General features: G+C 43.8%; 1 protein-coding gene across 3 annotated transcripts in view; it reads left to right on the forward strand.

Moving 5' to 3' along the window:
* UCK2 (uridine-cytidine kinase 2) overlaps positions 1-27,403 on the forward strand; it is a 72,890-nt gene that overhangs the window by 35,372 nt on the left and 10,115 nt on the right. For 2 of the 3 annotated variants that reach the window (XM_018046435.1, XM_018046437.1), the window contains exons 2-3: positions 20,558-20,717; positions 21,507-21,603. In XM_018046435.1, the coding sequence (XP_017901924.1) occupies positions 20,558-20,717; positions 21,507-21,603 (257 nt within the window). Of the gene's footprint in view, positions 1-14,540; positions 14,574-20,557; positions 20,718-21,506; positions 21,604-27,403 lie in introns of those variants that run through there. The other variant, XM_018046436.1, reaches the window with a different exon arrangement.

The following is a 27,403-nucleotide window of genomic DNA, read 5'->3' on the forward strand; positions in this document are numbered from 1 at the left end:
TGTATAAAAATAAGTAAAATTGTATAAGGAATACGAAAAGTGTTTTGTATTTGCTTCACCCACACCTAGCCATTGTTAAAACTATTAAATTTCTTTCTGAATTTAATATATATGTCCATGGAACTTATTTTGGCTTTGGACAAAATTGAGATAAACAGAGCTTTTTAAAACTTAACGTATCCTGAGAATTTTCCCATATTACCAAATTTATTTTCTGCAGACATGATTTGGTACCTGTATTATATTGTATGTGCAGTGTTCCAGGATTTATTTAATAAACCCACCCCCCTCATTGTAGACTAAGTAGGTTGTCATCAACTTTTTTGCAATGATGAACATGAACATTTTTATAAGTTTTGCATTCCACTTTGATTTTTTCCTTAGGGTAAATTCCTTCAGGTTGAATTATAGGTTAAAAGGATGAACGTTTTTCACACTCTTGGCAAACTGGGACAGGGTCCTCAGTGCTTGCTGTTGGCGCCACTGTGAGTAGTTTCTCAGGACAGCTGGGTCCCAGATGCAGTGTGTTGCTGGGACGGCAGTGTATAAGCTTTCCTGGCAGGCATGGTGAGCGCAGCAGTGAGCGCCTCAGAAGAAAGGGCTAGAGAAAACTCTTGTGTCTAGCATTTTTTGCTCTTGCATTTTTCTGGAGATGGGGTGGGGTAAGTTCTCTCTTGAAAACAACCCTAATTTATATATTCCTTATTTTTTCATGTGAAAAGAGAGACCTATATTGTTTTATTTACTTATTATACATACAGGCATCTATTCTTTTTCAAATTATTTCCCCGTTTAGGTGGTTATAGAATATTGGGCAGAGTTTCCTGATTAACAGTAGGTCCTTGCTTGTTATCCACTCTAAATATAGCAGGATTATCATATTAAGTGGAGTAAGTTATATGATATCACTTATATGCAGAATCAAAAAAACAAATGATACAGATGAATTCATAACCCAAGTCCCTGTGAAAGAACTTGGAAAAGCGAGTGGGTGGTTACCTTGGGTAACAGCGGCCATGATAACTAATTATAGAGCATGCATCGCATCAGACTTGACTTCCACAGTGGTGGCAGGACTCAGTGCCAAGACTTTTGCTTTTATATAGGTCTGAGACCAAGCCTGTTGCTTCCCACCTCCTTAGCAGAAAGATCTATCCTTTTCCAGTAATCCAGGCTTTCTTCATAGGACTTGGTGTGTGGCAAGCTGAGGAAGAGTTGCAGAAAACTGTATGTAGCTAGTATGGGGAGCAGGGAGAAGGAAAAGAGGAGGAGGAGGGGGCAAGGGCACTTTCTAGGCTCAATCTTTCAAGTCTTCCTGGAAGAGGACGTTAACTCTGCAAGATTAGAGTAATGCTGTGTTTTAAGGATGTACTGGGAATTAAGTGGGCTTCCCAAGTGGCGCTAGTGGTAAAGAACCCACCTGCCAGTGCAAGAGACATAAGAGACAGGGGTTTGATCCCTGGGTCGGGGAGATCCCCTGGAGGAGGCATGGCCACCCACTCCAGCATTCTTGCCTGGAGAATCCCGTGGTCAGAGGAGCCTGGCGGACTATGGTCCATAGGGTCGCAAAGAGGCAGACACTGAAGCGACTTAGCATGCATGCATGAGCTTGGCTTTAGGTTGATAAATAGCAATGCAAGCTGTTGATTTTTATTTTTTGTTAAATATTTGTTAGTGAGAGAAGTGATGTCTGTAACTGAGAAAAGGGTTATGTGATATGGTGTGTGTGTGTGTGTGTGTGTGTGCGCGTTTCTGCATCAAGGTTTCAGGGGCTACCTTTCAGGACTCTGAACCTGGAAAACATCCTGGTTTTAGACTCTACTCGAGAAATGTGGCTTTGACTCAGTATACTTTTATTGAGGGCTTGGCACTGGGATAGGTGTACAAAGATGAATGAGCTCAGACCCTTGCCCATAATTTATGTAGTTTGGTGATAAGAGATTAGTAATATAAGTAGATAAGTTTTTATTGTGGTAAAATATATGTAACAGAATATTTGCATTTTGAAGTGAACAGTTCTGTGGCATTACATACATTCACCTTGTTGTTCAGCCATTGCCACCGTTCATCTCCAGAGCTTTCTCACCTTCTCCAGCTTAAAACTCTGCCTGTTTCACAGTAACTCCTCATTTCCCCTTACCTCCAGCCCATGGAGACCCTACTACTCTCAGTATGTCATAAGTGAATCATATGGTATTTGTCTTTGTGATTGGTTTGTTTCATTTGGCTTAATTTCTCCAGGAATCAAGGTTCATCCATGTTGTAGCATGTGCCATAATTTCCTCCCTTCTTAAGGGTAAACAGATGCTCCACGGTGTAGTAATAGAGCATCACATTTTGTGTGTCCGTTCATCCATCGATAGATAGTGATTGCTTTCACGTTTCGGCTATTGTGAGTAATGCTGCTTTGAACATGAATGTACAAATACCTGTTCCTTGCGTTCAGTTCTTCTGGGTCTATATTCAGGCCTGGAATGCTGGATCTCATGGCAACTACATGTTCAATCTCTTGAGAAACTACTGTGCCGTCTTGCACAGTGGCCGTGCTGTACAGCCCTTTACTGCACTTTGTAGCAGTGCACAGGGCACGAGTGCCTCCATGGCCTTGTCAGCCCTTGTCATTTTCTTCTGCTAATAGCCTTCCTAACCGGTGTCAAGAGGCATCATTGTGGTATTGGTTTGCATTTCCCTAATGATCAGTCATGTTGGACATCTTTCGGGCACTCATACAGTCTTAGGAGAAGTGTCTGTTCGATTCTTGATCTTTTTTTTTTAATGAATTTTTTTTATTGATATCTCACTCCACCCCCCCCCTCCCCCGTTTTATTTATTTGTTTATTATTTGGCTGAGCTGGATCTTCGGTGCTGGGTGCGAACTGTCTCTAACTGCGGTGATGCGCAGGAATCTCACTAAGGTGGCTGCTGTTGTTACGGCCTTGGACCCTAGAGTGTGTAGGCTTCCGTCGTTGAGGAACTTCAGCATGTGGCTTCTTCCTGGACCAGGTTGAACCCATGTCCCTTGAATTGGCAGGTGGATTCTTAAACCACTGGCCCACTAGGAAAGTTCTTGATCATTTTTTAATCGGTTTTTGTTGTTGTTGTAAGAGTTCTTTGTGTGTTCTGGGTACCAATCAGATATGTGATTTGCAAATATTTTCTATCATTCCTTAGGCTGCTTTTTTCACTCTGTTGATAGTGTCCTTTGATGCTCAAAAGGTTTTACTTTTGATGAAGGCCATCTTATTTTTTTTCTCTTGCTGCTTGTGGTTTTGGTGTCATGTCCAGAAAAATCTTTGCCGAATCCAGTGTCAGTATGCTTTCCTCCTTTGTTTTCTTGAAAGGGTTTGGGATTTGTCGTCTCAAATCTTAGGTTTAGGCCTTGGGTCCATTTAGAGTTAATTTTGGTATATTGTATAAGGTAGGATTACATCTTCATTTTAATACAGTTAGTTGAAAGATAATTTTATCATGGGAAAGAAGATGCTTAGTTGCAACTCACAGGAGTTACTGAGTCATGGTATCTGGCAAGAAGGTTCCGTTGGAATGATCTGGGAGGAAGCGATTCAAGCCTCTCACTGCATTATGGTGAGGGAGCACACTACAGGAGGCTTCCCTGAGGGGACTGCTGTGCAGTTTCCTGGGTATCTGTAAGAGCTATTTCAATTCAGAAAGGGGGAAAGGGAGATTATCATCACTAATTATTAGAGAAATGCAAATCGAAACTACAATGAGGTATCACTTCACGCCAGTCAGAATGACAATAATCAAAAAAATCTACAGACAGTAAATCCTAGAGAGGATGTAGAGAAAAGGGACCGCTCTTGGACTGTTGGTGGGAATGTAAATGGATACAGCCACTATGAAGAACAGTATAGACATTCCTTAAAAACTAGGAATGAAGCTACCGTATGACCCAGCAGTCCCACTACTGGGCATATACTTTGAGAAAACCATAATTGAAAAAACACATGTAAAGCCACTCCAGTGTTCTTGCCTGAAAAATCCCATGGACAGAGCAGACTCATCTAGGGAGCAACCTAGACGTCCATCGGCAGACGGACGGGCAAGAAAGATGTGGGGCTTAATAACTGGTCAGTTCTAGTGAGGTGGATGAACCTAGAGCCTGTTATACAGAGTGATGTAAGTCAGAAAGAAAAATAAATATGTATCAAGACATATATATAGAATCTAGAAAAATAGTATTGATGAACCTATTTGCAGGGATGGAATGGGGACGCAAATTGGTCATAGCTTTTGTAGTAAGGAGCAAGCATCTTTTAATTTCATGGCTGCAGTCACCATCTGCAGTGATTTTGGAGCCCAAAAATATAAAGTCTGTCCCTGTTTCCATTGTTTCCTCATCTATTTGCCATGAAGTGATGGGACCAGATGCCATGATCTTCATTTTCTGAATGTTGAGCTTTAAGCCAGCATTTTCACTCTCCTCTTTCACTTTCATCAAGAGATGCTAGTTCTTCTTTGCTTTCTGCCATAAGGGTGGTGTCATTTGCATATCTGAGGTTATTGACATTTCTCCCAGCAGTCCTGATTCCAGCTTGTGCTTCATCCAGCCTGGCATTTCACATAATGTACTGTACACATAAGTTAAATAAGCAGGGTGACAGTATACAGCCTTGACATACTCCTTTCTTGATTTGGAACCAGTCTGTTGTTTCATGTCCAGTTCTAACTGTTGTTTCTTGACCTGCATAAAAATTGCTCAGGAGTCCACTAAGGTGCTCTGGTATTCTCACCTCTTTCAGAATTTTCCAGTTTGTTGTGATCCACACAGTCAAAGGCTTTGGCATAGTCAATAAAGCAGAAGTAAATGTTTTTCTGGAACTCTCTTGCTTTTTCAATGATCCAGTGGATCTTGGCAATCTGATCTCTGGTTCCTCTGCCTTTTCTAAAACCAGCTGGAACATCTGGAAGTTCACAGTTCACATATTGCTGAAGCCTGGCTTGGAGAATTTTGAGCATTCCTTTGCTAGCGTGTGAGATGAGTGCAATTGTGTGGTACTTTGAGTATTCTTTGGCATTGCCTTTCTTTGGGATTGGAATGAAAACTGACCTTCTCCAGTCCTGTGGCCACTGCTGAGTTTTCCAGATTTGCTGACATATTGAGTGCAGCACTTTCACAGCATCATCTTTTATCTTCTGCCTCTGTTAGGTCCATACCATTTCTTTTCTTTATTGTGCTCATCTTTGCATGAAATGTTCTCTTGGTATCTCTAATTTTCTTGAAGAGATCTCTAGTCTTTCCCATTCTATTGTTTTCCTCTATTTCTTTGCAGTGATCCCTGAGGAAGGCTTTCTTTACTCTCCTCGCTATTCTTTGGAACTCTGCATTCAAATCTTTCCTTTTCTCCTTTGCCTTTCACTTCTCTTCTTTTGTCAGCTATTTGTAAGGCCTTCTCAGACAGCCATTTTTCCTTTTTGCATATATATATAATATATATTATATTATATATAATGTAATATATATATATAATATATATTATATATATATATAATTATGACTGATTTGAATTGTTATGTGGCAGAAACCAAGACAATATTGTAAAGCAATTTTCTCCCAAAATAATACGTGATATTTAATGTGCTTCTTAATCTACTATCTTTAGTTATATATGTGTTCTTTATAGGAGGTTTGTTTGGCCTGAAATTCCCCATTAGTTTGTGGAGGGGTTTTTTTGTGAGGATGTCTGTACTTACATTAGCTGTTTGACCCAGTAGAGAAGAAACAGGATTTCACACTGTTACGGAATACCCTGTGTGAGGTGAGAAAACATACTTTGTGTTTGAAAGAAAAATCACTTTACACATGGCCTTGATCTATGATGGACTCTAAACCTGCTGCAGATTTTTGCCCTAAAAGTTGTGCCACAGCTCAAATCTGATCTCATCGTGTGTGCAGCTGTGGGCCAGAGGGTTGAAAACAGATCCTCTGTCTCTTTCAGGATGAATTCCAGAGGGACACAGCTGCAGGTTTTTCTGTAGCTCTTTGTATGTGCACAGGAAGTTCCTTACAACCCACTTGGTTAGATCTCATTTCCTTTCCGTTGTTGCCCTGGGTGTTCCTGGGTGTCCCGCCTGCAGCCTCAGGGTTCAGAGAGCCGCTGGACTGGTGCCCTCTTGTGGCCCTCCTTTGAGCTGGTTCCATCTTGGGAGTTGAAGAGAAAGAAAGGATACCTGAGAAGAAGAAAATTTGGGAGAGTTTACTCTACATTTCTGCGTGAGAATATCTTCCTGACCACAGGGATAGAAGTGGTGTCATGGGCGTCTCCTGCATTGCAGGCAGATTCTTTACCATTGAGCCACCTGGGAATCCCCGTAGATGCAACTTTTTAGGGTAGAACATGGTAAAAAGTTTTTAGAAAGCTAGTCAATTTAACTGTACAAATAAAAATTTTCTTTAAGGAACATCACATTTTTTAAAGGAAAAAGGCAGTTCACTGGAAAGAATATTTGTGATACAAATGAGAAATGAGTCCATTTTCTTAATGCAAATCAAGAGCTTTTCAATGAGAAAAGACCAGCACCTTAACAGAGAGTGAGGATAAGATATCAACAGACAGGTTTCAGAAAAAGAAAAACAGAAGGCATATGATGCTTTGCCTCATATAAAATAGAAATGTAAATTAAATAGGTAGAGAGGGGGTCGCTACTTTTCCTTTCATGCATTGGAGAAGGAAATGGCAACCCACTCCAATGTTCTTGCCTGGAGAATCCCAGGGACGGAGGAGCCTGGTGGGCTGCCGTCTATGGGGTTGCACAGAGTCGGACACGACTGAAGCGACTTAGCAGCAGCAGAGAGGATTAAGTTAGAATTTCAGATATGAGTAAATAGGTGTATGTACATCATTGATGGTGGGCGCTATCTGGGCTTATGTATGGAAATGTAAAAAATACAGATTCTTTGCCCTAGCAGATCCAGTAGTAGAAATTTATCTGACAGTTGTTGGCTTAAAAAGAGTATTCACAACTTAAAAGTTGAAGAGTTATATTTTATCCTGTGGGAATATTATATTTTATCCCGTGGGAATATTTTGTTTTATCCTGTGGGAATATTTAGGACTTCGAGCCTGGGAAGCAGCATCTCAAGTAACCCTGAGAGAGCTGCGCTGAGGCAGGGAAAGAAGATCCATGTTATATAGAAGTTTTGCAACAACGGAGTTGCAAAAAGTATCAGAAGATGATTTAATCTTATTTATTTTTGTCTGTACTGGGTCTTTGTTGCTGCACTTGGGCTTTCTCTCGTTGTGATGAGTGGGGTCTGCTCTTGGAGTGCACAGGCTTCTCATTGAAGTGGCTCCTCTCGTTGCAGAGCGTAGGTGCTACGTGCGTGGGCTTCAGTAGTTGTGGTTTTCGAGCTCTGGAACACGGGCTCAGTGGTTGTGGCTCAGTGGGCGCAGCACGTGGGCGCCATGGTTGTGGCTCCTGGGCTCTGGAACATGAACATGTTATCAGTGGTTGTCGTTCCTGGGCTCTGGAACACGTGATCAGTGGTTGTCGCTCCTGGGCTCTGGAACACGGGATCAGTGGTTGTGGCTCCTGGGCTCTGGAACACGGGATCAGTGGTTGTGGCTCCTGGGCTCTGGAACACGGGATCAGTGGTTGTGGCTCCTGGGCTCTGGAACACGGGATCAGTGGTTGTGGCTCAGTGGGCGCAGCACGTGGGTGCTGTGGTTGTGGCTCCTGGGCTCTGGAACACGGGATCAGTGGTTGTGGCTCCTGGGCTCTGGAACACGGGATCAGTGGTTGTGGCTCCTGGCCGGGATCAGTGGTTGTGGCTCCTGGGCTCTGGAACATGGGATCAGTGGTTGTGGTGCGTGGGCTTAGCTGGTCTATGGAGTCTTCCTGGACCGGGGATCTAACCTGTGTCCCCTGCCTTGGCCGGCAGATTCTTCTCCACTGCACCACCAGGGCAGTCCCCAGAGATGGTTGTTAGTGAAAGAAAACCAGGAATCCCAAGTTAGCAGAGGTAATGCTTTTCTGTGTATGGGAAGATGCAAGAACCTGGGCTCACTGAAGCCATTCCTCTGATATGTCCCTCAGTTATCCTGTTTTCACGTCTTCAGTTTCCTCAGGACTCACTGTAGGTAGTGGCAGCAGTCTGATGACTGCTGGATGGCAGGTATTTTTTCCTTCCTGAGTTCCCTCGGGTCACAGGCTCACCATCTGTGGCTATAATTGCTGGGGACTGTAACATTCTTTGCTTACTGGTATGGCAGGAAATATCCCGTTTCTCACAGATATATACATATGGCCATACAGAGTGCTTGTTTTAGAAAAAGTTGAGCACAATTAAAATCCTTATCAGTGGAAGACTAGCTGCAATTCCTTCTTACAGTGGAATGTATGTACTTGTAAAGGAAGTGGCCTTACATGCACTGGGAAAATCTTCAAAATATATGAGTAAATGAAGGTACACACAGCATTGCATTATACTGGTTTTTTTTTTTTTTTTGAGGAATTGTACACGCTTATGTTTTTATGTGATGTGACCACCTATCAGAGGATGTATATGAAAACTGAAAACAGTGGCTACAAGGAAGTCAAAGGTGGTTGGATGTGGGGTGGGAAAAAGGCAAATTCACATTCTGCTGTTTCATACCTGTTAGATCTTGTACTATGTACCATAGATATTGCCTCTTAAAAACCTAACTGCCTTGAAAAGGGTAATAGAAATAAGTAAGTACAAAAAAAAAACCCACACACACCAAGATTAAAAACTAAAAGCAAAGAATATATAACCCAGAATTTCGGCTCAGATTTTGTTTTTTATTTTTTAAAACTTTTAATTTTATATTGAAGTATAGCCAGTTAATAATGTTGTGATAGTTTCAGGTACTTAGTGATACATATACATGTATCCATTCTCCTCCAAACTCCCCTCCCATCCAGGCTGCCACATAACATTGAGCTGAGTCCCCTGTGCTATACAGTAGGTCCTTGTTGGTTATCCATTTAACATATTTTTATAAATATATATAAATGAAAGTTTAAGGAGATTTAGAGACAAGAATAATTTTTATTGAGCATGTATGTTCTGTTAGCCACTGATGTGTATACTAACTTGATAACCTCTAGAGCTCACTTATGGAATGGCTGTCAGTCCCACTGTATACCACAAGGATAGTTACCAGTCTTGAGAGGTCGTGTTTTCTGAACATAACTGGTGTGGCACAGTCAGAAATCAAGCCTGATTCAAAATATCCATTTTCTACCTTTTTAAAACTTCATGGTTAATGGGTAGTTTTTGTCCATCTTGGCCTTTTTTTTTTTAAATCTGTCTGCTCAGAAGCCAGAAGCTTCGGGTATTTCTCTCAAGATACAAAATGGTACTTTTTGTATATCTTCAGCCTAGTAATTACTACTCATTTTGAAGACCCTGAAGCACATTGCAAGATCCAAAAGCAAATTCTTAGTTACCAAGGAAACAGTAGGTTTAGCATTTTAGTCAGTATGGCTTCTTTTAAGAAACCTTTGAAAGTTGACTGAGCCTGTTGAGCTCATATGATAATTATTAACCAGGATATTTGATGAGTGGACACTCCTATATGCCACCTAGTAATAGTTTATAGTTAGAACAAACATGAAATACCAGGGAAAACCCCGCAGAAAAGATTGTAGAGTGAAATGATACATGTCCTTACGGCCTATATCCTCTGTGGGCGGAAAAAATTATGTCCAGGAATATACATAAATAGAAGTTAAAAACATGCTCATATTCTGTGATTTTAAAGAAGAGAGAAATTGAACCCAGTCATTGAAAAATGTCAAATGTATTAGTTTCCTAGGGCTGCAGTAACAAATCATCACAAAGTCGGTGGTTTAAAACAATGGGAATTTATCCTCTTGTATTTCTGGAGGCCAGAAGTCCAAAATGTAGATGTTAGAGCCTTGGGTCTTCTGCAGGAGTCTCTGGCACATGCTTCTCTCCTAGCTCTGGCGGAGTTCCTCAGTCTCTAGCTTCTCTCCTCTCTCCAGTCTCTAGCTTCATCTTCATCTGGCACCCCCTCACGCCTCTGTTTCTTTTCGCTCTGTTACAAGGACACTTGTCATTGGGTTTAGGGTTCCTCTGTTCCAAGGATGGCGTCATCTCGGGATCCTCAGTCTCAGTTGCATTTGCAAAGAACTTTATTCCAAATAAGGTCACATTCTGAGATTCCAGGGGTTAGGACATACTCATAGCTTTTGGGGGATCACAGTTCAACCCCTGGCAATAGTTGAATCACAAAAGATGGATGGTCATTGATTTTTATTTTTAAATAAATAAACTTCTTGTGTGAAATAATTGTAGATTCATACGATAGTTTAAAAAAAATGAAACAGATCCCATGTACCCTTTGCTCAGTTTCCCCAGTGGTAGGTGGTATCTTGTAGTATCTTACAGGGCACTGACAGGGATAAAGTGAAAACACGGAATGTTTCATCACCACAGGATCCCTCCTTCATGTTGCTCGTTATTAGCCATCCCTGCCTTCTCCCACCACTGCCCTTCCGCCTCATCCCTCATCCCTGTCAACCAGTAACCTCTTCTCCATTTCCATAATTTTGTCGTTGCGAGAATGTTAATATAAATGGAAGCTTACATTCTGTAGCCTTTTGAGATTGCCTTTTTCCGCCCTAGCAGAATTCTCTGGAGATTGCTTCGGGTAGATGTTCATTCCTTTTCATTATTCAGTGGTGCTGTGTGGTGTGGGTACACCAGTTTGTTTAAGCGTTCACCTACTGGAGAACATCTGGGTGATTTCCCATTTCTGACTGTTAGGACTGAAGCTTCTGTGAACATATGTGTACGTGTCTTTGTGTGAACATGTTTTCATTTCTCTGGGATAAATGCCCAGGAAGGAGTACAATTGCGAGATCATATGGTAGATGCGTGTTTAGTCTTTAAAGAAAGTGTCAAATTGTTTTCCTGGGGAGGTGAGCCACTTACATTTCTTTTTTAAAATTATATTTAATTTTTAAATTAATTAATTTATTATTTTTGGCTGCGCTAGGTCTTCATTGCTCATGCCGGCGTTCGCTAGTTGCGGCAAGTAGGGGCTACTTTCTGGTTGTGGTGTTCAAGCTCCTCACTGTGGTGCCTGCTCTCCTGGAGCACCGGCTCTAGAGCACAGGCTTTAGTAGCTGTGCCCCCAGGCTTAGTTGCCCTTCTGCATGTGGAGTCTTCCTGGATCAGGGATCGAACCCGTGCCCCCTGCATTGGCAGGCGGATTCTTAATCCCTGGACCACCAGGGAAGTCCCCTCACTATAGTCCTTTACAGAGTAACATGGTCTGTAACAATTCTTTTATTTATTTACTTGCATTTGGATTTCAGAGGAGTTTTGGGGCCAAGGAGGTGGCTGATGAATGATGAATCTGTCAAAATCTGGAAAGGACAACTTGAGGAAGTTGAATCTCCTAATAGAAGATTTGATCCCCTTTCTTCAGAGGCTGTGAGGGATAAATGGGAAGTTGGGTTTTCGAGGACAGTGAAAGAGCCTTTCCAAAAAGAAGGGGAAGTGGGTGCCTGGCACACACTTTCGGTTTCCTCCCCCTGCTGTGCTGCAGTTAGACACGGGTGCTGGAGGAAACTTAAAGAGAAAATGAAAAAAACAATCTTTTGAGAGCCAGATAGTCTAACTTCCGGTTTTCCACAATTTGGATAAGGACTGCTGGAAAGGAAGAGTTAACTCAAATATACTTGGTACAACAAAGCACTCTTGTGCTGTTAAGTCCTTGTTAAATGTTTACTCATGTGTGGGCTTCAATTTGCAGAGATCCAGCCGGGGATCCCACTGGCACATTGTGCTTGCCTTTATCCACTCACTTTTCTAAGAACAGAAGGGAGTCGGCTTTCTTTTTGTGCTTCTCTTCAGAAGGACTTCAAGTCTTGGGCCATAATTTTTGCAACAGGCATATTATCCTTGCTTTGTAAGCCAAACTGTACCAAGTGGGTGGGTTTTGGTACACCTTGTCCAAGGGTGTGCTCGTTTTTCCCTCGAACAGGGGGTTCGGTTGTCTGGGTTTTACCCTCTTAGCTTACCTCCTGCCCCTCAAGTAAAAGGGGAAGGAAAGAGATCCAGCTTCACGTGTATCCACAAGGCAGTGGGAGCTGACCCTCCAGCACTCCTCCTCTTGGCTTCTACCTTTTGCAGAGGGCTTCATGAGGAGTAAATTCATCAAAGCCAGCAATCAGCCTAGATGCATTCAAATTTAGGGTGGAGGTAGAGTGGAGGTGGTGTCTTTTGTGTATGTCCTGTGGGGAATACAAAGAAGTGTCCACAGGTTTTATATTCAGGCTCAGAATCAGCACAGGAGGTTGAAGTCAGTCACAGTTTCGTACTGAATGAGTGTAGGCCAGCGGTGAGGCCCGCATCACTGCTTGAGCAGAGGCGCGTCTCTTGCCTGCTGTTTCCCCCGTGTTGGATGGTAGGTTAATACCTGCCACCAGGCTGTGGATTAAAGTGGAGCTTGGCTTCGCATGAGGACCATGGGCAGCAGTCCCTTTCCTGTTTTTTTTCCTGTTGAAAAATAGGGAGATATATAGTTTTCCCTATATGGGAAAAGTGTAGGAAATATTGTATTTCCTAATAGGAAATAGGATATAGGAAATAGAAACATAGTTATTTTACAATTTTGTGTTATTTTCACATGTACAGCAAAGTGTGGGTCAGAAGTGACTTGTCTTACTGTTTTCCTAGTAAAATATTTCTCAGGAAAACTAACTTCTAAGGAAGTCCAGCAAGCCTGTGCTTTGCAGAGCCCAAGGAGAGGAAATTACAGAGCCTTACTGAGAGTGTTTGTTCCCAGCAGCTCCTATATTATACACTGTGGCCGCTGCACCTGTGTGGTAGGGTCACTGTGTCTCTCATGAAGAGAAGAGGTCCGCGTCCCGTTCTGATGCAGCGGCAAGGCAGGCGGTGTGTGTGGTTGTTGAGGTCTGGCGTCCTGAGCCAGCCTGCATGAGTTTGAAGACCAGCTTAGCTGCTCTCTTGGTGTCTGATCTTGAGCCACGTCACTTAATCTACCCCTCTGTGCCTCCATTTCTTCTGCGTAAACGGGCATAAGAAGAACGTGCACCTCATAAAATTGCAGATTAAATAGCGTAGTAAATGTAAAATCCTTAGAACAGCCCCTGGCATTTGTATGTTCACTATTGTTCGTCATCCCTCAGTTGATTCTGAACCAGTTTAGTTTCACGAGTAAGTATTCTTTGAAGGAGTTTCTCTGTCGGGGTTCATGACTCCCAAGAGAACAGAGCCAACTATGTAATTTTACAGACCTAGAAATGAATTATTTTAAATGTCTTTGCTAGGAGTAGAGCTTGGATTCAGAGTTCATTGGAAAATCCTGGGAATATGTCAGTGACTGTTGATCAACCAGAGTTTTTCTCAGGTGGGAAAACACCTGGGATTTTCTAGGCTGGACTACCTTTTTAGTACGAACATGAATCAGGAATTAAAAATGAGAGTTTATATCGTGGGAAGTTTTGTATTTAGCACCATTTATAATCTGGTTTTCCCCCTCCCAGTCATGGCTTCCCCTGTGGAGAGCTTGGGCTGTAGCACAAGCAAGGTGCTGAAAGATGGGGATGATATTACTCTGACACATCTCTGACACAGAGAGAGGCTGGCAGGTGGCAGAAATGTACCCAGTGGTACAGTGGTTGAGGCAAATGTTCCCACCTCATCTTTTACAACAAAGAAATTATTTGGTTGAGGGGATGCTTGTGGCAAATGGCTGCTTGAGCTCCAGCCATCAAGTCTTCTTCTAGCCAACAGGAAGAAGAGAGTCAAAAGGGGACTCTTATCCTTTAAGGAGATTCCGGAAGCTTCTGCCTCACACCTCTACTTGTCTAATTGGTCAGAACTTAGTACAATCACAAGCTATAAGCTGGGAAATGTGGTCATGTGCTCGGCTAAGACTGAGATTTGGTTACACAACTAGTTATCTCTGAGTATGTTATGTACTACAGGATGGAATCAAGACTGATGCTAAGGATGAACAGGGCAAGCTATATATTTGAAACTCCAGATCTGAAGGGAAAAGAAAAAGATACTCTGCTGGATATCAGTTCAGACATTCCCTGTGTTCATTCATCTAACCACATTTGAGTGAGCCCACCAGGTGCCAAAGCCTGCCAAGCCCTGGAATAAAATCTGAGTCACAACAGGTTCCTGTGCTCCAGGAGCTCTTAGTTATTGTTATATAGCAACTTAGTGAGTTTCTGGTTCAGATCTTAGCTGTTTGTGTTTGTGTGTGGTGGTGATAACTGTATGGGAGCTAGCAGAACCAACTTAGCAGTGCATGGGTTCTGGGGTCATCCATGGCCCCACGGTTGGTTGGCCTTACAGATATTCCCCAGGAAGCATTGAGTGGCGCCTCCCTATTGCTTCCGCATAGATGGTTTGACCAGGAATTGAGTCAGCAGGTTTGAGCTTTGTTCTGTCTCAGGGCAGATTACTGGGGCTTTGGTTTTCTCATACTTGTGAATTAGAGCTTCTGAGCTGCATGGAGAGGAACCCCTGCCTTCAAAGGAATGATGTAATGTCTGGGGGCATGCTGGACACCATACAGGTTAGTTGTGTGTTTCTTAGTGATAGTGACAGGGAAAGCTTCTGTCAAGATATATTGAGGTAACTTGCACGCAGTCCCTGAGTGAAGGAGTTAGATAGGGTCTTCTTGCACTCTTGGCTGCTGGATGGCGCCGTCAGGGCAGGCACTGACTGATATCCACAACCCATCCTGAAGGGCTGGGAGGGAGAGATGCCACAGGTGCCTCACCGGTGGCTGGCTGGCTGTCTTAAGCCCCAGGCCGTGTCATTGCTAGATTTTCCTCCACCTGAGCTCTCTTTTGATGAAGCCGCTTACTCTGAGCAGCACAGACAGCTTGATGGCATCCCGCACTCTCCTGTAAGGTGGCCTTGAGAAATGCCTGCGCCGTCTCCTGAGGACATACCAGCCTGAAGCCCTCTGCAGTGCGGACCTGAGTTGCTCTGAGCTGACCAGCTGGGGCTTCTTCCAGGTTGTGTGGTGGGGTGGTTGGTGCTTCCTCAGCTCTGTTTTCCTCACTGGGCAGTACTGGGGTGGGCAAGGGCATCTTAAGGAAGATCTTGGAAGACACACACAGACACACTAGAAATGTCACACTAAGATGGTGTCTAGGCTGTCTGAGCCCTTTCTTCTGAGAATCAGTTGAGGAAATCGCTGTACTGCTTGGAGCAAAATGGGAACCAGTGAGGACATCCGCCCTGTTGGAAACCACTAGCTGGAAGGGTCCATTGGTTCGCTGGTGACTGAGCTCTCCTGGGGCTTCCCGAGTGAGAGGGGTCTCTGGGAAGAGAGACTGCCACACTGGTCAGCACATTTGAGCACTGGCCTAATGATGAAGTCCAGGGTTGGCATGTTCTAGAAACTACAGCACAGGAAGGAATCTGAAAGGCATTGTGAGTGGTTGGTTCTCCATTACCGTAGCTGTTTGTGAGACTTAATCCTATAGACTTTTCTTCAAAGAATTTTCTAGGCCCCCCAACATTACTGGCTGGATTCTTTGAACACAATCCTTAAGACTAAATACTTTGAACATGTGTGTGTGTGCTTTTTAGCTTCTTTTTGATATGCAGATCACTTGACTGCCTTGAATTACGTGAAATTCTGTGGAAGTAGACTTTCATGATACAGTGTGACAAAACAGTGTTATATTTCTAAGTAGTCCCCTCCGTGTTCCCTGGAAGTGGAGTAAATGTATATAGAATATTGGGGGTGATGCCAAAGCTGCTTCAGTTCTAGAATAGTGAAAAGAATTGTGCCTTTGCAGTTAGAAGATCTGCAGTTAGGCTTGAGATTCAGCTCCATGACCCTTGAGCAAGTTGTTTTGCTTAACTGAAATCTCTAAGCTTCAGTTTCCTCATTAAGGTGGAAAAAAAGATAAAACTATATCTTTTGTAATAGAATTAAGTGAGATGATATCTTCAAAATGGCACAGTAGTGAAGAAATTGTAAATTGTCTTCACTGATTCTTCCATTTAATCTTTTTTCTTTTTCTAAAAGTAACCCCATATTGATCTTAATTTTGTATTCAGACAGCAACCCTAAGCTGACTTGTTACTGTGTCCCTGCAAAACTGGCCCTCCCTCCCCCTTAAAATACTTAAAATAGTGTGCTAAAAGTGGCAGGGACAGAATCTGTTCAGGATACATTGCATTATGTGTAACTGAGTTTCCTCCCAGCTCCATGAGTGGTGCCAGTTTGCTGGTGAGGTTTAGCTGGAAGGAGAGTAAGTGGCTCCAGAGTGGGGCTCCTTGGGTGAGAGTCCTGGCTCCCCTGCTGCTGGCCTTGGGCTGTGCCTCTTCATCTCGGTCTGCACTGAGTGGGTATAATAATAATGGCCAGCATACAAAGTTGTGATGGGAAATGGAATGATTTAAAAATATTGAGCCCAGTGTGGGCTTCCCTGGTGGCTCAGTGGTAAAGAATCCAGTGCAGGAGGCGCAAGAGGCTTGGGTTCCATCCCCAGGTTGGGAAGATCCCCTGGAGGAGGAAATGGCAACCCACTCTTGCCTGGGAAAGTCCATGGGGTCACAGAGATTCCAACACAACCAAGCACTCACCACACACTAGCACATGGGAAGAAGCTGCCTCTACAGGCACATTCTTCTTATATCAATTATTATTTTTAATTGTGATGAAACATACATATTAGGTTGGTACAAATGTAATTGCAGTTTTGGAAGTGAATTTTAAATCATTATAACTAGGCTCAAACACATTGTTATGAATGAAAATAGGAACCATTATAATCAACACATATTTGCCAACAAGAAATAAGTTTGTTTATTCCTGTTGCGTGAAAATGGAGAAATGTGCATTAAAATGATGTATAACATAACCACATTTAAGAATGTATTCTAATATCAAACAGCAAAGTTCAGCAATGCAAAACCACATTTACTTTTGCACCAATCTAATAGCATAAAATTTACTGTCTTAAAAATCATATTTAAGCATATAGTTCAGTAGTGTTAAATATATTTGCTTTGAGCCCCAATCTCCAGAACTGTTTCATCATGTAATAAATTATATCCATTATGCAACTCCCCCAAGCCCCTGGCAGTCTCCATTCTACTTTCTATGAATTTGACTACTCTAGATACCTCATGTAAGTGGCATCATATGGTACTTGTGTTTTTGTAACTGTAGTTATTAATAAGTCTTAGCTCACCACCGGAGAAGGCAATGGCACCCCACTCCAGTACTCCTGCCTGGAAAATCCCATGGACTGAGGAGCCTGGAAGGTTGCAGTGCATGGGGTCCCTGAGTGTCAGACATGATTGAGCGACTTCACTTTCTCTTTTCACTTTCATGCATTGGAAAAGGACATGGCAATCCACGCCAGTGTTCCTGCCTGGAGAATCCCGGGGACGGGGGAGCCTGGTAGGCTGCCGTCTCTGGGGTCGCACAGAGTCGGACACGACTGAAGCGACGCAGCAGCAGCAGCAGCAGCTGCTCACCACAGCAGTTGTACTGTCTCCCATCTTTAGCATTTTACAAGCTCATGATTGCTTGCCTTCTTCTCAAGCCCGAGTCATTAATTTTTTCCTGTCTCAAACCCTTTCCTAAGAGAAGAAGACACCTTGCAGCTCCATTTCATCCTTTTGAAGACAGCAGGATTGGAGAAAAGGGAAATTAAAAGTGAAAAAGACATAAAAGGAGGGACTCATTTACTCATTGCAGAAGTCCTCTGTTGAACTTCTTCCTTCTGACTGTGTAAAGATTCAGACCTAAGCACCAGAAGACAGAATAATACAGTGACCCTCTCCCTGATTCAGCAGTTATCTAGATATTTTGGGCCCGGGCTCTAGAGCACAGGCTCAGGAGTTGTGGCGCAGGGACTCAGCTGCACGTGGGATCTTCCTGGACCAGGGGCGGAACCCTGTGCGTTTTGCATTGTCGGGTGTATTCTTTACCACCTTATTCCAAGGAAGGAAGGAAGGAAGGAGCCCCCACGGGAGCCCTGCCTGAAACTGCTGATTGCCTTCTTCTTCTTTTTTTGGAATATAGTTGATTTACAGTGTTGGGTTAGCTTCAGGTGTGCAGCAAAGTGATTCACTTACACTTCTGGTTTCCAGATTCTCTTCCTCTGTAGGTTTTGCAAGATACGGTAGTTTCCTGTGCTACACTGTAAAGTTTATCTACTTCATATACAGTGGTGTGTATATGTTAACCCAAACTCCAAATTTATCTCACTTCCTCCTGCTGACTTTCTTTTAAACACTTTTTATTCGTGAGTTTGCTTTTGGCTGTGCTGGGCCTTGGTTGCCGAGTGGGCTCTTCTCTAGTTGTGGCCAGCGGGGGCTGCTCACTGTGCTGACCAGCCTTCTCATGGCAGTGGCTTCTCCTGTTGCAGGGCGTGGGCTCGAGGCCCGTGGGCTTCAGCAGTTGAGGCATATGAGCTCTAGAGCACAGGCTCAGCAGTTGTAGCGCTCGGGCTTAGTTGCTCTGAGGCATGTGGAGTCTCCCCAGATCAGGGATCAAACCTGTGTCTTCTGCATTGGCAGGTGGATTCTTCACCATTGAGCTACCAGGAAAGCCCCAGTTCTTTGGACTTCTAGAAGGAATTCTATTTACTAGTGAAAACTGCAGGTATAAGCGTTCCCCACTCATAGCCTTATGGTACAAGAAGCAGATGGAAGCTAGGAAAAGGAAGTTATGGATCTATACAAGTATAAAAACTCAAAAGTTTTTAACTGCATAGAACCTTTGGTTCTGTTACTGCTTTTTCATTTTTGAATCTAGTTTAAGTCATATGCAAGCTTTATATCCTCCTATGATTGTTTTTATGGCACATCTGTCGTTCCAAAAATCCTAAGTAGTTTAAGTGTTTTATTTGTGTATTAATATGCAAAAATGTCATAAAAGTAAAATAACTTTCTAATAACTAACAGTGGAGTCAAAATATTCTCCCGCAGATCCTTATAAAATGACAGTGTGTTTCACAACTTACACAACAGGACATACTATGCAAAATAGTAAGGAATAGTGAGTTTTCCTTATGCTTGGACGAATCAAATACATTCTTCATATGAATTGTACGTTTCCTGGTTTTTCCCTGTTAAAATCAGTTGGTAAAATAGTCTCAGTTGTAAGACTTCCAAGGGTGAGCCCAAGAATCCTCTCATTCTTTCACCTTTAAACTATGCTTGTCATCAGGCCAGCCAGTTCCATAAGGGCACTTCCATTACCTCTTCTAGAGGTTCTGTGATATAGACATTCTTACTTTTCAGTTAATCTTTGTAGCAAGTGAGGAAGAAATCAGTTATTTGATAAATACAGTCCTTCACTATCTCATTTTTAAAAAGATCTTTATTGATGTCGACCATTTAAAAATTCTTAAAAAATTTTTGTTTTATTTTTTAAAAAAAATTTGGCTGCACTGAGTCTTTGCTGCCGTGTGTGGGCTTTCTCTGGCTGTGGTGAGCGGGGAGGCTTTGTTGCCGTGTGCACAGCTCAGTAGTTATGGCCCACGGGCTTAGCTGTTCCGCAGCACGGACCAGGGATGGAACCTGGTAAGAGGCAGGCAGACCACTGGACCACCAAGGAAGCCCTAAAATTCTTGATTGAATTTTTTACAGTGTTGCTCCTGTTTTATGGTGTGTTTTTTTTTTCCTGGCCACAAGGCGCATAGAATCTTAGCTCCCTGACCAGGGATCAAACACACACTCCATGCGCTGGAAGGCAAAATCTTAACCACTGGACTGCCAGGGAAGTCCGGGCTATCTCATTCTTTTGAATGCACTTGTTTTTATACTTTTCTAAGAGTGTACGTTCATTGGAGAGGAAAGAAGTCAGATGCGTGTATTACAAGCATGTAGGTTCAAGTTCCCTGGGAGCTGGTGTCCCTACTCCTAATCAGGGTGCCCTACTGTTTCCAGTATTGGTGGCGTTTATGTCTCCAGCTCCATAAGTGGAGGCATACACCTGTGAAAAGGGTGCCTGGTGTACTGTGCGGACCGTGAGGTCTGTGGCTGTAGACCAGAGCAAAAGACTGAGGTAGGATGGAAGCCAAGGCCCTGGCCTCACTGCCAACCTGAGATTCCTTTGATATAAAGGCATGTGTAAGGGCTGAGATGTCTTGTAAATGCTCAGTCATTTCATGACCCAGCAGCCCTTTGGCCCATCAGCACATCATCACTCTGCCCTTTCCCTAATTACTGCTGTCTTTTTTGTGTATCTATACTAGGGTGGAAGTAAAGGATAAAATAGCATCACCTTTTATATGCGGCTTTGGGGAAGGCTTTATGAAATAGAAGTAGAGATTACTGCCCTAGTCCCTACGTCGTCACTGTGGATACTTCAGCATAGTAATTTGTGTTAAGGAATGGGGAAGGAAGCCCCTGAATTCCTTCTCAGCAGACGTATCCTCCCTTCCCCTACTGCATCATCCGCGGTGGTAGCCTTTGCATTCTTCTTTGCAAAGGCCCTTGCTCGGGTCACACAGCAAGGGCCTTTGGTGTGGCTTGGCCTCACCCTGTGGTCTAAGCTGCTCTCTTCTCTCCCTGCAGTCTTCCGTCTGTGCTAAGATCGTGCAGCTTCTGGGGCAGAACGAGGTGGACTATCGCCAGAAGCAGGTGGTCATCCTGAGCCAGGACAGCTTCTACCGTGCCCTCACTTCAGAGCAGAAGGCCAAAGCCCTGAAGGGCCAGTTCAACTTCGATCACCCAGGTGAGCTGGCCCATCGGAAGGGCCTGTGGAGGTGTTGATGGAAGAAGTGGCTTAACCTCTCTGAGTCTGTTTCCTAGCCATTGAATGGAGGGCTGTTAGGTACCTTGCAGGCTTGCTGTAGGCTTATAGGAAAGAAGGGCTTCCACAGAGGCTTCTGCAATGCTTGGCTCCTTAAATACTGATTGAATCTGTGTCTGAACAAGGGTGACTCTTGGAGAAACCCATGACTCAGGGCGGAACAAACACAGGCCAGAACAGCTGGTTCTCCTGCCTCCTCTCGTCTGCACAGCCTGTGGCCCCCCTGTCCTGCTACCACCTGGCACATGGGTGTACACGGCTTGTGTGTTAAACTCACCCAAAGGCAGAAAGGGAGATTGAGGTCCAATGGTTTTTGCCCTGTCAGTCCCAGGTCAGCACACTGCCTCTTAAGCTGGTTTAGGGTTCTTTCAGTTGCAGGAGTCAAAACTGCCGTAGTGCCTGCTGCCCTCACCTAGTTATCTTTCATATGCTGGGTTTAGAGAGAGGCGAGAGATACAGGCCAGGGATGGGACATTAAGGCAAAAGAAAAGAACTCACTTCCGGTTCTCAGAACTCACACATTTTGGTTTGAAATGTAGAGAGTTTGCATCCTGCTTTGGGTTGAAATTAGACTTTCTTGGGGAGAGGGGATGCTTATCTAGGGTGTGATGCATATATGGGCAGAACACAGGCTCAAAGGGGTGCCTGTTCACCATTGCAGGAGAAATCATTTACAGTTAGCAAGCACCTTAACAGTTTGATTTCCTTCAGATGCCTTTGACAATGAACTCATCTTCAAGACACTCAAAGAAATCACGGAAGGGAAAACTGTCCAGATTCCCGTGTACGACTTTGTTTCCCATTCCCGGTAAGTGAGCTGTTCCGGGCTGGGGATTGCTGCCTGCTGCTCCTCAGAAGTGCCAGCCTCCTGTCCCCTCCCGCCGCCTGGTGCCCACAGCAGCCTGTCTGTGGTGGGGCAGTGACGTCAGGGTGTCCGCAGGTACACAGGTCAGGAATTCGTCTGAGTGCTTCCTGGAACAGTCCCATCATGATCATCCCGTTTTGTTACCCTGAAGGATGGATTTGTGAATTTGAGCTCAGGTGAGGGACTGCACATTCATCCTTATCCACATGCCCGAGATGTTGTTCCTAGAATAAAAAGCGAGGGGCCAGGGTGGAGGAAGAACGAGAAGAAGAACAAGGAAGCTGTTACTTCTGCTCTCTGGTTCACTGTGGACTGGGCTGTGTGGAGAGCTCGGAGAGTCCTGAAGTCACCAGGACTAGACCCTCTAGGGAGCTTCTCAGGTCAGATTTGTCCTTCCATTTGTCAGTCTTCATGCTTCTATTTGAAGCTGAAGCTCCAATAGTTTGGCCATATGATCCAAAGAGCTGACTCATTGGAAGACTGATGCTGGGAAAGATTGAGGGCAGGAGGAGACGGAGCGACAGGATGAGATGGTTGGATGGCCTCACCGACTCAATGGACATGGTTTTGAGCACACTCTGGGAGGCAATGAAGGACAGGGAAGCCTGGAGTGCTGCAGTCTGTGGGGCTGCCAAGATTTGGACACGACTGAGCGTCTGAGCAACAGCAGTACTCCTGATCAGTAGAGGAGTGGGTTGACTTCCATCACAGCCTCCTCCCCTCTGAGCGGTGAAAAGGGGCTTCTGGAGGATTTCCCTCCTGCTGGCCTAGAGCTCCTTCAGAGCTGCCCAGGGCTCTCTGCTCACTTCGGGGCCTCCCAGGCACATCTGACACTCCAAAGTGGTGTGTTAGGCCATGTGCAGCTGCTTCATATCCTGGGCTTAGTGATGGCTCAGTAAGTGTTTTTTCAGCTCTGGGCTGTGTTTGAGAGTTTCTCCCTCCCACTTTTCATTTTCTTTCCTAGTTCCTTTATCTTGTTCTCTCTTGAGTTGATATTTTTTTTTTTCTTAAATGGGAAATTAGATCTCATGCAACTGTTACTACCAAGTATTTCTATGATTAAAAACCTGATCTTATTTAATTAATATATTTTTTAATCAAAGAATAATTGTTTTACAGAATTCTGTTGCTTTCTGTCATCAGTGTGAATCAACACGAATCAGCCATAGGTCCCCTCCCTCTTAGACCTCCCTCCCTATCCCACCCCTCTAGGTTGATACAGAGCCCCTGTTTGAGTTCCCTGAGACATACAGCCAATTCCCGCTGGCTATCTGTTTTACATACAGTAACGTAAGTTTCCATGTTACTCTCTCTCTACGTCTCGCCCTGTCCTCCCCTCTCCCCATGTCCATAAGTCTATTCTCTATGTCTGTTTCTCCATTTAAAAGCCCAGTCTTTATCTCCCTGTGTGTTCCTTTAGGACACATCTCAGCTTTTAATGCAGTTTAGCTCACACATTCTGTGCTGCTCTCTGGAACTTTCTCAGAACTTGAGGGTGTGGCAGAGGTTTGGTTGGAGGAGGACATTGTGATGGAAAGTCCAGCTGCTTTGGTTCTCACCTTCATACCTCTCTGGTATCGATGGAAGCACTTCCTATTATGAACCCGGTTCTATTGACATTCAAAGAACAAAATACCCCTCCTGTATCTGCCTCTACAGACTGTACAGGAATAGAGGGATGTTTAGGTAGAAATTGGAACTAACATAAGTAATGAGGGGCTGGGAGAGTGAAGATCTGGGAGGCTGCAGGTGAACAATCAGAGAAGTGAGTTCCCACTGATGGCAGACTAGGCCACTGGAAAAGAAACTGTCTTCATGGCAAGTCTGTGAATCTGCTGCATCTGAGCCCACAGCCTTTTTTTTCCTGGCTGTACCCGGTCTTAGTCACAGTATGTGGAATCTAGTTCCCTGACCAAGGATTCGGGGGGGCATTCAGAGTGTGGAGTCTTAGCCCCTGGGCCCCTCAGGGAAGTCCCCACAGCCTCTATGTGGAGTGTCCACAGTTTCCTTGTCTAGCTGTTACGATCTCCTAAAAATTTTAGATTTTGTTTCACTTTCATCTTCTAAGTTTTCCTTTGGCAAAGTAGCTGGAACCACTTAGGGAAAGAGATTCTGGAAATTGTAGTTTCTACCCACTCCAGCGGTCTTGCCTGGAGAATCCCAGGGATGGAGGAGCCTGGTGGGCTGCCATCTATGGGGTTGTCCAGAGTCGGACACGACTGAAGCAACTTAGCAGCAGCAGCAGCCTTAGCAGAGATTGGTGGTGACGTCAGGTTGACAAGAGACAGTCAAGCCCACCTGGGGTGGGGCACTGCTACAGAATTAACCTGCAGCCTGACAGGTAAGGCACAGACCTGTGGAGGGATGTAAAGGAGGAAGGAGGCTGGAGTAGTCAAAGCAGGCACTCGTATAGGAAGTGATACTTAAGCTGTGCATTGAAAAGCATAAGAAGTTATTGGGAAAGGGATCTCCAAGGTGATGGGTAGGGAGGCATTTCAGGGGCAAGCTTGGTGGGAGATTGCAGTGGGTTGGGTACGGAGGGAAGGGGGTCGGTATGTGGGGAGAGTGGCAGGAGGTGGAGGAGGCTGGGAGGTAGATAGGCCTCAGATCAGGAAGGGCACAGACCTCAGAGCCAGGGCACAAACGTGTTGGCAGTAGGGAGCCAAAGACGGCTATTATGTAGTAGTGGAGAGGTCATTCTCGTGGCAGGGAAAGAGGATGCACAGTGCTGGTTATGAAGCCCTTGGAGTGGCCCAGGTGAGACACCGATAAGGGCCCGATGGAAGGGAGTGGAGTGAGGGGAGCTGGGAGGAGTCTGGGCCTGACCAGCGTAGTCAGGTGCAGGAGGTGAAGATGAGTATCTTCTTGGCATGAGCTCCATCAAGGTCATGTATTAACAAAAAACCCCACAGAGTTGCACATCTAGACGTGTTTTACTTTTTTCTCCTAATTCTGCTCTCATATATTTTATTTTAAAATCCTGTTCTTTAGTGGCCCAGAGTCCAACTCTTCTGTGAGGCTTTGTGACCAGCTAAAACCTCAACAGTCCCCCAGCCACTTGTGAGGGACCCAGCCACTCAGAGTCAACTGATCCCATTCCACCCTTGTGTTTTTTGTGGTGCCTACAAATGAATGTTGGGTGGAAACTGAGAAATCATCTATTCTCTGTAAATACCTTTCTCTGATCTTCCCCTTCTTCACTGTAAGGAATAATTCTCAAGTGAGAAGGTTGTGCTAGGTTATCCCAAATACTCTAATACTCCAGGTTCCCATCTCCAGACTCCTAACAGGACACTGCACCATACGTGCCTTCTAGCACATCTTGGGCTAGCTCAATAAATGTTGCTTTTAGCTCTAAACTGCATCAAAATTTTCTCGCACCTAGACCTTCACGTAGAGTAGGGAAGTGATTGATTCCAGCTTCCGGGGGTACCACCCATGGGGCAGGCAGTTCTGTTCTCCTTCCTGTCCCAGGATTGAAGAGGATGACTGAATTGAAACAGTCAACAGTCTTTTTAGTCTTGATCAGCACTGCCAGACAGTGTCAGTCTGTGTAAGCACAGTCTGTGTGTTTTGCAGATGGAGCCCTAGAAATCCCAGGAAGACATGTTTTGTTTGTTTCCCAGCAGAGCCTTTCTGCCCTCTTCTTGGCCCAGGGCAGCGGCCTAGAGTGACTCATTGTTTCACTCACTTTTTGATCTCTTTTTCTATCCATCTTGCTTCTGAATTCTGCCCAGTGTGGTTCCTTATCCTGAACCACAGTGGGCACTGCTTTCCAGTACCTGACATTATCCCAGAGACTGGTATATCTCAACCCTGGCTGCAGGCATAGCTGGGGAAGCTTTTTAACTGGAATCTTGCCATTCGTGACAACATTGGTGGACCTAGAGGGTATTATCCCAAGTGAAACCAATCAGCCAAAGAAAATACTGTATGGTTTTATGTATTATGTAGACTCTAAAAACAAAACAAATGAACAAACAAGAAAACAGAGACAAGAGTCATAGCTCCGGAGAGCAAACTGGTGGTTGCCGGAAGTGAAGGGAGTAGGGAAAAAGAAACAGGGAGATTAAGAGGTGCGAATTTTCAGCTACAACATAAGCGAATCACGGGTATGAAGTGTACAGCGTGGGGAATTTACTCAATAACAATGTCTCTGTGTGGTGACAGGTGATAACTAGACTTAAAGATTTTGAAATGTGTAGAAATATCAAATCACTGTGTTGTGTGCTAGCCACTGACACAGTATTGTAGCTTGATTATACTGCAGAAAAACAAACTAATAGAAAAAGAGATCAGATTATTGCTACCGCCATAGGGGGTTGGGGAATGGGGAGATAGGGTTTGTGAAGGAGGGAGAATTAGATGAAGATAATCAAAAGGTACATGCTCCAGCTTGTAAAGATACATAAGAACTAGGGATGTTCTTACAGCACAATATAGGTAACACTGCTGTACGTTCTGTGTGAAAGCAGTTAAGAGTACATCCTAAATATTTTTTCTATTTCTTTGATATTTGTTTCATATGAGATGATGGATGCTCACTAACCCCATTAGGGTTATCATTCCATAATGTAAGTCAAATCATTATATGTATACCTTAAACTCATACAGTGCTTTATATCTTAATAAAATCGGGGGAAGCAAATGTAAATTTAAAAAAATAATGTATAAGTATGAAAAAAGAAATTGCTTCTAGAAATGGGAAACACAGTGGCAAAATTTTCAAATTCAGTAGATGTATTAGCAGCAAAGTGGAAAGAAAAACTCAATTCAGACAATAGAGGATTGAGCTGAAGAAATCCTCCATTAATGCATTAATGCCTTAATGGATGAAGAAAGAAAAAGAGGAAAAAAAAAAAGATTAAGAGACGTGGAAGGTAGTTCAGACCTGAAAAATATTTAATCAGAAGGAAAGGAAAGAGAATAAAGGCAATATCTGAAGAGATACTAGCTTAATTTTTTTCCAGAACTAATGAAATCAAATCCATAGATTTCATGCCCTGCAATCCCAAACAGGATAGATAAAAAAACAAAAGTACAAGTGAGTTCTACTTTTTGGAATTGATTCATATTCCACTGTGGCCTGACAGTTAATTTTTGTGCCTGCTGCAGTTGTATTTTAAAGTTTTGTACAAAGTTATATGTATGCTCAAACCACATTTTGTTAATTGTGTTATTCAGACTTTCCATTTCCTTCTTTATCTGTCAGTTTCTAAAATAAAGAAGTTAGAAGTCTCCCTAGTATGAATGTGGATGCAGTTTCTCTTGGTATTTTTATCTGCTCAATATACTGCAAACCTCTGCTGTTAAGTAAATAAAGTTTCATGCCTTAAAAAAAAAAAAAGGAAGAAATACCTGGGGAGCTTTTAAAAAGTACTGATGCCCTAGCTACACCCTAGACTAATGAAATCAGAAGCCCAGGGGAGTAGGGTCCAGGAATAAATATTTTTAAAAGCTCCCCAGATGACTCTCTGTGCATCAAGAGTTACACCATTGCTCTGGAATCTCCTGACTGCTCTAACCTGGCCCTTTCCTGCCGTCTTTTCTGCCCCGTGTGCTGCCACCTTGGTAGCTCTCCAGCAGTGCTCCCTTAGAATTTAGACCCGAGCCCAGGGGACTGAGCCAGTAAAGAATTGAAGCATGTTTATGGGGAGGAAGTTCCTCCTTGGCGGGCAGCTGCGGCGGACTTCCCTATGTTTGCGCAAATAAAACCTGTCATCTTAAGGAGCTTTTGAAATAA

This window comes from Capra hircus, chromosome 3, assembly GCF_001704415.2.
Source record: "Capra hircus breed San Clemente chromosome 3, ASM170441v1, whole genome shotgun sequence".
Lineage (NCBI taxonomy): Eukaryota > Metazoa > Chordata > Mammalia > Artiodactyla > Bovidae > Capra > Capra hircus.